Source organism: Aotus nancymaae, unplaced genomic scaffold, assembly GCF_030222135.1.
Source record: "Aotus nancymaae isolate 86718 unplaced genomic scaffold, 86718_ANA_hifiasm-v0.15.2.pri h1tg000067l, whole genome shotgun sequence".
NCBI lineage: Eukaryota > Metazoa > Chordata > Mammalia > Primates > Aotidae > Aotus > Aotus nancymaae.
This window is the reverse complement of record NW_026988482.1, coordinates 21,516,030-21,526,923: the sequence shown is the minus strand read 5'-3', so window position 1 is coordinate 21,526,923 and position 10,894 is coordinate 21,516,030. Positions and strand designations below refer to the sequence as shown.

Genomic DNA, 10,894 nt, shown 5'->3' with positions numbered 1-10,894 from the left:
GGTGCCACCGCCCTTAGGGCTTGGTGGCTCACGCCTGTAATCACAGCACTTTGGGAGACCGAGGCAGGCGAATCACAAGGTCAGGAGTTCGAGACCAGCCTGGCCAATATGGTGAGACCCTGTCTCTACTAAAAATACAAAAAATTAGCTGGGCATAGTGGCGGGGACCTGTAATCCCAGCTACTCAGGAGGCTGAGGCAGGAGAATCGCTTAAACCTAGGAGGTGGACGTTGCAGTGAGCAGAGATTGCCACTGTACTCCAGCCCAGGCAACAAAGTGAAACTCTGTCTCAAAAAAAAAAGAAAGAAATTCTCCCATCTCAGCCCCCACAGTAGCACATGCCACTGCCAGCTAATTTTCTTTTCTTTTTTGAGACAAGGTCTGGCTCTCTTGCCCAGGCTGAAGAGCAGTGGCATGATCTTGGCTCACTGCAACCTCTGCCTTCTGGGCTTAAGCCAATATTATATATTATATATTATATATATTACATATTATAATATATAATATATATTATAAATTATACATCTAAAAATATGTTATATATTTATAATATATATTTTTAGATGGAGTCTCGCTCTGTTGCCAGGCTGGAGTGCAGGGGCTTAATCTCGGCTCACTACAACCTCTGCCTCCCAGGTTCAAGCAATTCTCCTGCCTCAGCCTCCCAAGTAGCTGGGACTATACAGGTGGGTGCCACCACACCCAGCTAATTTTTATACTTTTAGTAGAGATGGGGTTTTACCATGTTGGCCAGGATGGTCTTGATCACTTGATTTTGTAATCAGCCCGCCTCAATTCTAAGTTATTTAAATTTATTAATACTCTCAATATCTCAGTGAGGTAGATACTATTATTATCACCCCTATTTGAATAAATAAGGGTACTGAGACTGAGAGTGATTAAGTAATTTTGCCCAAGGTCACATATCTAAGTGCTATCAGAGTGTGTCTCCAAAGTGCTGGGATTACAGGCCTGAGCCACCGCACCTGGCCAATTTCTGTATTTTTTATAGAGACGAGGTCTTTTCATGTTGCCCTAGCTGGTCTCAAACTCCTAGGCTCAAGCAATCCTCCCACCTAAGCCTCCTAAAATGTTGGAATTACAGGCATGAGCCACCACACCCAGCCTGGTCTTTTAGAAAACATATATAAAATGTAAACAATTAAATAAAACAGATAACAGCAGCTAACAGTTATTCAGTGCCAGCGTATCATGCTAAGAAGTTTCTGTGGATTAATTACCTAATCTTGATCACGCCTCTATGAGGCAGGTGCTCCTGTCAGGCTAGCTTTATGATGAAAGAACTGACACTGAGAGAGCTTAAGTAGATTGCCCAATGTTACTACAGGAAGGAAGCACTGGATTTGGATCCGGGAGTTGAAACAACCCTGTATGCTGTATCCGGGGTCTCACTCCTGTAAGCTTAGCACTTTGGGAGGCCAAAGAGGGAGGATTGCTTGAGCTCGGTAGTTCACCAGCTTGGGAACAAAGTGAGACCTTGTCTCTACAAGAAAATTTAAAAAGTAGCCAGGCATGGTGGCATGTGCCTGTAATCCCAGCTATTAGAGAGACTGACGTGAGAGGATCACATAAACCCAGCAGGTCAAGGCTGCAGTAATCTGTGACAGCACCACTGCGTTCCAGCCTGGGCAACCGAGTGAGACCTTGTCTCAAAAAACTGAAACTAGGCCGGGCGCGGTGGCTCAAGCCTGTAATCCCAGCACTTTGGGAGGCCGAGGTGGGTGGATCACGAGGTCAAGAGATCGAGACCATCCTGGTCAACATGGTGAAACCCCGTCTCTACTAATACAAAAAAAAATTAGCTGGGCATGGTGGCGCGTGCCTGTAATCCCAGCTACTCAGGAGGCTGAGGCAGGAGAATTGCCTGAACCCAGGAGGCGGAGGTTGCGGTGAGCCGAGATCGCGCCATTGCACTCCAGCCTGGGTAACGAGCAAAACTCCGTCTCCAAAAAAAAAAAAAACCTGAAACTAAAAATAAATAAAAATAAAAATTTGCAACAGGATCATTTTGATGCCAAGAGCAAATAAAAAAATTAAAAATAAAAATAAAAATTAACTGAGTTGACCAATAGTTCTTTTTGGATATCTAGGTGTTTGAAGAGAAAGAAGTGAGATATAGCCAACAGGCTTGTCTTCAGGCTGCAGCCTTGCTTTTCTCTAAATATCCTTTTGTACCTTTTGAATCTGGCAAAAGAAGTTGCCTTAACAATTAAAAACAACTACAGACATGACAACTCTTAGCGCCCATGTGATGGCCAGGATAGATTCAGCCTGATCTCCTTGTCTTTCCACAGCCCCAGGCCCAGGTGGAGGTGGCCACAAGTGAGTATCTGTGGTAACAGAGCTAGCTGGGTGGCTCACTAAGGCTGGTAGCAAGGCATATTTGGCCTCTAGGGTCCTTGAATGGCAGGCTGAAGGATCCTCACCTTTCAGGCAACATACAGTCCATTCAGGAGGGGATCCATTCCAGGTACCAATCCTTTAGGAAAGAGGGATCTAGCTGGATGGACTAGAAGAGCAGAGACTCAGGGGGGCAAACACTGCAGGCATTCCAGGGGCTCAGGAGGCACTGGTGTTAATGTGAGCAAAGTAGACCTGAGCCTGCCTCCTAGAACACAGAGTCTGGTGGGAATAACTGAGCTCTTGTTCCCTCCTAGCTCTGTAACCTTGGGCAAATGACCCTTCCCTGAGCATGGCATAAAGATAAAGTAGGTGTTCAAAAAAGTTCATGAAAAGGGTGGTCTCAAATAGATAGCATCACCATCAGTAGCATTTGTGTGGTGCCAGCCATTATGTCCAAGAACATTCTCTCTGGACCTGGCACAGCTCCCATCAGACAGCTCCTGTGTATGTGCCCAAAGGACCAATTTTCAACCTCTTCTTTTTGTCACCTTTAAGTTATGGAATTCTTTCCTTTTTTTGAGACAGAGTCTCACTCTGTCACCAGGCTGGAGTGCAGTGGTACGATCTCAGCTCACTGCAACCTCTGCCTCCCAGGTTCAAGCGATTCTCCTGCCTCAACCTTCCAAGTAGCTGGGACTACAGGCGTGTGCCACCATGCCCAGTCAATTTTTGTATTTTTAGTAGAGACGGGGTTTCACCATGGCCAGGATGGTCTAGATCTCTTGACTTTGTGATCCGCCTGCCTTAGCCTCCCAAAGTGCTGGGATTACAGGTGTGAGCCACCGTGCCCAGCTGGAGTTCTTTCTTTAAATGAATCTTTTGCAGAAGCTCAATGTGCAAATAGACAGGGAAGCAGAGCCTGTATCCTGATAGCTGGCCTGGTAGCCACTCCTGCACTGAGTAATGAAATATATGTCTACAGGCCAGGCGCAGTGGTTCATGCCTGTAATCCCAGCACTTTGGAAGGCCGAGGCGGGCGGATCAGGAGGTCAAGAGATCAAGACCATCCTGGCCATGGTGAAACCCCGTCCCTACTAAAAATACAAAAATTAGCTGGGCATGGTGGCAAGCGCCTGTGGTCCCAGCTACTCGGGAGGCTGAGGCTGGAGAATCTCTTGAACCCAGGAGGCGGAGGTTGCAGTGAGCAGAGATTGGGCCACTGCACTCCAGCCTGGTGACAGAGCAAGACTCCGTCTCAAAAAAAAAAAAAAAGAAAGAAAGAAATATATGTCTACAAAGACTTATACATAAATGTTCATAGCAGTATTATTCATAATAGTCCCAAATTGGAAACAATATAAACATTTCATCAACTGGCGAATGAACGAAATATGGTACATACATATACATACAGTGGAATACAATTTAAAAACAATAAAAGGAACTATTGGTACATTCTACAATATAAATGAACTTCTAAATTATTCTGAAGTAGGATGCCAGACACAGAATGCCACATATTGTACGATTCCACTTACATGAAATGTCTAGAATAGGAAAATCTATAGAGACAAAGTAAAATAGTGGTTGCCTGATGATGTGGGTGAAAAAGGGAATTAACTGCAAAGGGGATTAATTGAGTGATGGAAATATTTTAAAACGAGATGGTGATAATGGTTGTACAACTCTGTACACTTACTAAAAGTCATTGCGTTGAAACACTTAATATAAATGAACTTTAAGGTATGTAAACTGTGCCTCAATAAAACTATTAAAAAATCAGTGATGTGAAAAGGAGGAAGACAAGAGAGGTATAATTAGGTGACATTTGAACGTAGATATACCTGATTGTCCCTAAATTCTTCAAGAAGCTATCGTTGAGCCTCTTCTTCATGTCCAGTCTTGGGTCTACAGTAACAGTCTCACAGAGCTCACCACATAGCAGGTAAAACAGGCAAACAGGTCACTGCATGGTAGGATACAGCCAAGGGCCAGCACAGCAGACAGAGGAGCACCATGCCAATCAGAGACGTCTTCATGAAGGTGGCATCTAGATTGAGACCCTGAAGATTGTTGCTGGGCAGCTAAGAGGGAAGAAATGTCAATATCACAGTGACCGTCTATGCCATGCTATAAATTTTAGGTTTTATGAACTGCAAAACTAGGCTGGGTATGGTGGCTCACACCTGTAATCTCAACACTTAGGGAGGTTTGCTTGAAGCCAGGAGTTCAAGGCTGCTGTGAGCAATGCTGTGTACCATTATTGTGAGTAGCAATAAAAAGCAGCAGTGCTGGACTTTGGGGTGAAACGGAGTGGGCTCTGCTGCTGGTCGTGAGGGGAAAGGAGTCCAAAGAACAGAAACAAAGAAAGAAAAAAAATGGCAAGTCAGGCAGATGAGTCTAGCTTGACTTACCAGTACACTCTTCACTCATGGGCCTCTTTGGCTCTTGTCAAGGGGGCGTAGGTTATATGGAAAGGGCTGCTTTACTTTACAAGCATCTGGCCTTTCTTCCAAGAGAGAGACCCCCAAATAGTCTGGCTATGTTTTTTAGCACAAACGCACCCGCTTTTACACTCTTCCCCTCGCTGCCCAGTCTGCTTTTCCAAGATCTATGACGGTGTTGGGAGGAACGCTGCTCCCTCCATAGGTGGAAGACATTGCTGCCCTTAGGCAGACTGGACTGTGAGTGTGGAGATCTGGTCTCAACTTCTCACAATACCACTGGTTAGCTGGAGTCAGGCAAATTACTTGGCCCTTCTGAGGCAGTTTCCTTATGCCAAAATGTTACCTGCTCCGTGGGGATTACTGAGGACCACGTGAGAATCAACCAACACAGAGTGTTTCTATGTAAGACGTGTCCTGGGTGTGTGCGGGAGTGATATGCCTTCCAAAAACTTAAAAAAATAAAGTTGCCATCCAAGTCTCCCATGGACAAGACTGACCACAAGCTGACTTTTGGAAAAGTGTGACTGAAGAGTTTCCCAACAGGCAAAACCACAGTAACCAGAGTGTAAACTTGGAAGGGCAGATCTGGAATGCAGCTGTATTTGGGGAAGTGGAAACTGAAGATGGGAGTATAGTTCTCACACTGAAGAGTGTGTAAATCACCAAGGAAACTTGCTCACTGAGCTGTACCACAGCCCTAGGGAACCTGTCTCTAGAGAGGGACTTAGGAACAAACCTGTGGTTTAAACATTTTCCAGTGACTTTTTGAGATGGAGTCTCACTCTGTCACACAGGCTGGAGTGCAGTGGAGCAATCTCGGCTCACTGCAATCTCTCTCTCTCGGGTTCAAGTGATTCTCCTGCCTCAGCCTCCTGAGTAGCTGGGATTACAGGCACACAACACTTACCCCCAGCTAATTTTTGTATTTTAGTAGAGACGGGGTTTCACCATGCTGGTCAGGCTGGTCTCAAACTCCTGACCTCGTGATCCGCCTGCCTTGACCTCCCAAAGTGCTGGGATTACAGGTGTGAGCCACTGTGCCTGGCCCTCTAGTGACTTTTATGTGCACAAGAGTTAAAGCACCTCTGGCCTACAGCATAAAAAAGGAGCTGGAGGTGCTGATTCCAGGCAGTCAACAGGCAGCCACACTCCACTGGGGAACTCCACAGAGTTTTACGGCAGTGAATAGAGAAAATGGGAAATCGAGAGCAGGGGCAACCTGGTGCAGGCCTAAGGGGCATGAACTCTGCATATTTTTCACCAGAAGTGACTTTCATAAAATAAACCTCTCCAAAACTACTTTTGCTGTACATTTGGCTTTTCCCTTATTTTCACAGAAATATACCCACTTTGTCCAATATATTTTTTTCAGTGAATCACAGTAAAAAAAAGATGTACTTCTAATATCTAAGAAATAAACCAAGAAAGGACAAGAGCTATTAGGAGTGTTCTCTTTCTTTATTTCTCTTTGGTTTCTTAACACAAGACATGCATTCTATAAATAAAAGGAAGTAAGATTTTCCGGGAAACAATAAATTGGGAGGAATTCCCATAGTCACACCTCTGTGGTCAAGTCAAGAGGCTGGACTTCAGCTCCTATCTGGCTGTAATCTCTGATGAAATCCAGAAGAAAAGGCCCATGTATTATCCAAGAAGGTGAAACACTCAAGGACAGTGAATGCCACAGTCCTCTGCTCAGAGCTAGGCTACGCCCCAAGGCCCACTAAACACAACGTCTACCCTATCTCCTTGTGATATCCTTTTCACAATATCCTTGCTTCTTCTCATGGGGCTATTGGAAAGCCTTCAACACCAAAGAACCAGACCAGCCATTTATGAACAGCCATTCACCATCAGACTGAGGAACCTACTGGAAGAGTGTGAGTATGGTGGTGTTTGCTCACTTGTGCTCAGAGCCCAGATCAAAACACTGGCTTGATCTTACTTTGAAACACTGATCTCAGGTGCAGCAGTGTAAATTCTATACCAGGAGGTGGGAATGGACTCAGGAAGGCCACTACAAGAGCAGCAGGCTATGGGAAAATAATCTACCATACCCAGTGGGAAAATCTGGGCCAGCACCCTAAGGACCCACTCAGCAGCCCACAGACGGATTCTTAATACCTTCATAATCCAGGCTTGCCGGTGCTGCTTCAAATTCACAAAAGAAAGGGGCTTACAATAAGACATGCACTGATACACTCCTAACAGGAAATGCATACCCCACCCGTCTTGAGTCCACCCCTACAGGCAAACCAGGAAGGAGGGAGAAATGCTGGAGCTCTACCACGAGCCCAGGTTAAATGACATCTGTTATCAGATTGTTGAGACGTTAAAAATAAAAATATCATTTTCAAGTGCTTGTAGCAGAGGCCCAGCTCCTAAGTTGCAGGTAACAAAGGTACTTCCCTCTGAATACATGGCGATTGCACACACTGGTAAACCTGATGGTCCTGGGGTGGGGGAAGACACCCCAGGCTCCACATTGTGCCTTTCTGAACAGGCTTCCAGGCCACCCCAGACAGGCAGCAAAGAACAGGAAACCAACCTGGTGGAGACTGGAGCCCTAAGACCCATTCTTGGGTTATAGGAATTGCATCTTCTTTTAGTCTCTACTGGAAGAATTTTAGAAAACCAGATTTTGGCAGCAGCAGTTGAAGGACAGCCCCACTGCCCAGTGCACTGGTAAGAGAAAATGTCCTCCTCTTTGAGTCCCGCTGTGCTACTTTAGGTCCCACGCAGGTAGGAGGAAGCAGTATGGAGTTTTTCCAAAAGGTAAAAGTCATTTCCCAAGATTAGAGGAAGATATATAAAATCTGTTCTTTGCAGCAGCAAGAGATTCTTTCGGCCTTTAGTTCTTTGTGTCATAAAAGCTAGCTGTGCTTGAATGTAAAGGTCCACCTTGCTGGTCAATCTGCCCCAGGGCTGGAGGGGGGCCAGACCCTTGGGATTGGCGAGTGGATGGAGGAGCAATGGAGTGGCAGGGCAGACAAGGTTACGAGACCAAGCCAGCCCACAGCTGGTAGAAAGAAGCCCCTGGTTAGGTTCTAGAGGTGCAAATGGTCAGTATGCCCCAGAAGCATCCCAATGAGGGAAATCACCCAAGAACAAGATCGATGGGCAAATGAGAATCCGGCCAGACCTGCTGTTTCCTGCTGGTCAGAAAAGGAAGGAATGTCAGTGCAAGTGGGGAATCTGAATGAGCGTCATGGCAGCAGTAGGAGGTAATCACAGGGGCGTCTGGAACGCCCAGCCATAGCCAGAAGCCCCCACCAAGAAGAGTGGCAGTAATTCAGCAGATTGTTAACTCTCTACGCCTATGACTTTAAAAGTCCTCTGATGGTGGGTGTGAAGACAAACCCCATGAGCACCTTGCTAGTCAAGAGTGCACTGATTCCACACACGCTGGGGCTCAGAGGGCACCCCCAGCTCGATGTGATGCCTCAGGACCCTGGGATCCGAATGTGGAGCGGATACCGCCCTTCTCTGGTTAGACGGTTTTCCATTTAAACAGAGATTTGCCCTTAGTGTCTTTTAAGATTTTTTCTTCCTGCAAAATTTGTTCACATAAAAAAATTTTTTCTTTCCAGTTTCTTGGTTTAGATTTCCTTGTTTCTTTCAAGTATCTTTTTTTTTTTTTCCCTTCTGTTCTGGACAGATGGAAAAGGCCTCACTGAAATCCCAAAATTAGACATGGGGAAAACTTCTCTTCTTTCTGCTTACTCAGCGATGAGGACAGAATCCTTGGTGCCCTACTGTGGAAGAAGGAACGTGCCTGTGTGCAGCAGGCCTCCACTGCTGTGGCCACACCATCTCAGGCAGGGAGAACACTTTGGTCTGTCCTTTCGCCCCCAGCTACATCCCAGTTTCCAGCAGGCTTGGACACTGCAGCCTCCTCATGGCAAACTGGCCAGAACTCAGTTGGAGAACAAGCAGGCGAAGAGGAGCAACAGATGGAAGGCCTTCTGTGAATGGCTGGCCAACAGAGCGGCAGTGGGTAGGGGCTGTGCCTGTATGGAGCTTGTGTTCGTGTGGACCAGCAGAACAGTTCCAGGTCACCGGCTACGGGACCCAAAGGAGCTTGTGTCCATGCTGTGCATCTTGATGACCCAGGCCTGAAGGTCACAAGGGTGGCACAGTGGGGGGGGGCTTAAGCACCTGGAAAAACTGTACCTCTGGCAAGCTCACATTTCACCCCATCTTCTGGTCTACTGCTTCTCCTGAGGGACTGTTACCGGAAGGAAGCGCCTATGTCTGTACCAGATCCCTGCCCCACCACATCCCATCCTCTGCCTTAGATGGTAAGGAGAGGGATGCAGCCCACACCGACCCCTCCTTCATGGCACGCCATGGGGGCCATGAACGTCCAGCGGTCTGTCTCTGGGTCGTACATCTCCACTGAACTTAGGTTTGACTGTCCGTCGTAGCCCCCCACAGCGTAGAGGCGCCCACAGCTGGCCACCAGGGAGACTCGACTCCGGCGTGTGTGCATGGGAACGATCAGGCACCACTGGTCTGCCACGGAGCTGTACATCTCAGCGATGCTGAGGAAGCCAGAGCCATCGTAGCCCCCACAGACAAACATCTTGCTCCCCAGGGAGGCTGCTCCATGCCGGCAGCGCTTGTTGAGCATGCCAGCTGCAGGGTGCCAGGTGGCGGTGTGGTGGTTATAGTGCTCCACCTGTAGAAGGGGAGAGAGGCACAGGTACAGGACAGTCAGAGGCAAAGCTCAGTCCATGGAGTGACCATGCAGGGCACAGCAGTCCCCATGATGTCAGACATGGGGATGAGGAGCTCTGCCAGTGTCCCCTCTGCTGCAGGCCTGCTCCTGGGTATATGGGGGCAGGGAGAGGTCACCTCACCTGACCCTTTCTGTTTGCATCTAAGGAAACAAAAAAGGGATGTGTCCAAGGATGCACTACTAGGTAGTGATAGATCCTGTATGAGAACTGGGTCTCCTGTAATCTCCAGGGGTTTCCACTGCAGCACTGACTAGTAAATGGCTGTTGAGCCTTTTTTTTTACAGAATAAATGCAATTTTAAACAAATTATCCAGAGGAATACAACTGTTTGCAAATTTATGCTTGGTCTATAATTGAGCTTACTTTGGGCAGAAATCTCACAAAGTCTATGTAGCATTCAACAGACAGTTGAACAGGTGGTGGTGGGGGCTGTACATGTGACTACCTTTCACCCTTCCTTTGTGTACACTGGCTCTTTATCTGGAAGTTCAGAATTTCAGAAGATGCAGTGGATGGCCTGAAACCTCAGTAGATGATACTTTATCCAGCTATGGTAAGGCTGAAGTTTTTTCAAATAATTATCTTCCAAAATAAATCTCAAAGATGGAAGAAGCAGGTGCCCTTAGCCCAGGGGGAGCCCAGACTCACACTGTTGAAGATCTGCAAGCCATCATGGCCGCCCGACACATATATCCTGCCCTCAAAGACCGTAACCCCAGCAGCACTGCGATTCGAGCTCATAGGGGTCACCACTGTCCACCTTCAGGAAAGAGTCAATAGGAAGGAAGCATGAGATTCAGGGTTCCTGTCTTCCCATGACAGCTTAGTAGGGGGATTCAGGTGAACTGTGCTGGCCATCTCCTTACCTCTTACCACCTCTCCCACCACCTCTCTGACAGCTCTCTGGCTGCCGCCTCTCATCCAAGCTGCAAACCCACAGCCTATCTTCTCTGCTCATCTCCATGGCTGCTCAAAATCATTGTGTCTCACACAAGCCCTCGTTCTCCTATAGTTCTGCTCCTCCCTGCCTTGTTAACGGGACCACCAGCTGTCTAGCTGCTGTACTTATAAAGCTCAGTGCTACTCTGGTTGCTTCTCCCTCGCTGTCAACATTCCTATGGTCCCCCAAGTCCTGGCTGGTTTGCTTCCTAGTCAGGGCTTGTTCCCATCCCCACTACCAGTGCCCTACCCCTGACTTCTCATCTGGACCACTGTGACAGCCTCTGCACAAGCAGCCTGGCTTTCACACCAGTCCCATCTGACCCCGCCCCGCCAGAGGGACTGCTTCTCCTTTACCTGCACCATGTCCTCCTGTGGCTCCTCACTGTCTCCTCTAAGATA

General features: G+C 47.4%; 1 protein-coding gene across 6 annotated transcripts in view; it reads right to left on the bottom strand.

The window, feature by feature from the left end:
- Positions 1 to 3,671: 3,671 nt before the first annotated feature.
- Positions 3,672 to 10,894, bottom strand: part of KLHL18 (kelch like family member 18) — a 65,650-nt gene continuing 58,427 nt past the window's right edge. For 5 of the 6 annotated variants that reach the window (XM_064367002.1, XM_064367003.1, XM_064367004.1 and 2 more), the window contains 2 exons: positions 10,202 to 10,313; positions 6,251 to 9,492 (listed from right to left, as the gene is read on the bottom strand). In XM_064367002.1, the coding sequence (XP_064223072.1) occupies positions 9,106 to 9,492; positions 10,202 to 10,313 (499 nt within the window). In that variant the 3' untranslated portion in view covers positions 6,251 to 9,105. Of the gene's footprint in view, positions 4,449 to 6,250; positions 9,493 to 10,201; positions 10,314 to 10,894 lie in introns of those variants that run through there. The other variant, XR_010338975.1, reaches the window with a different exon arrangement.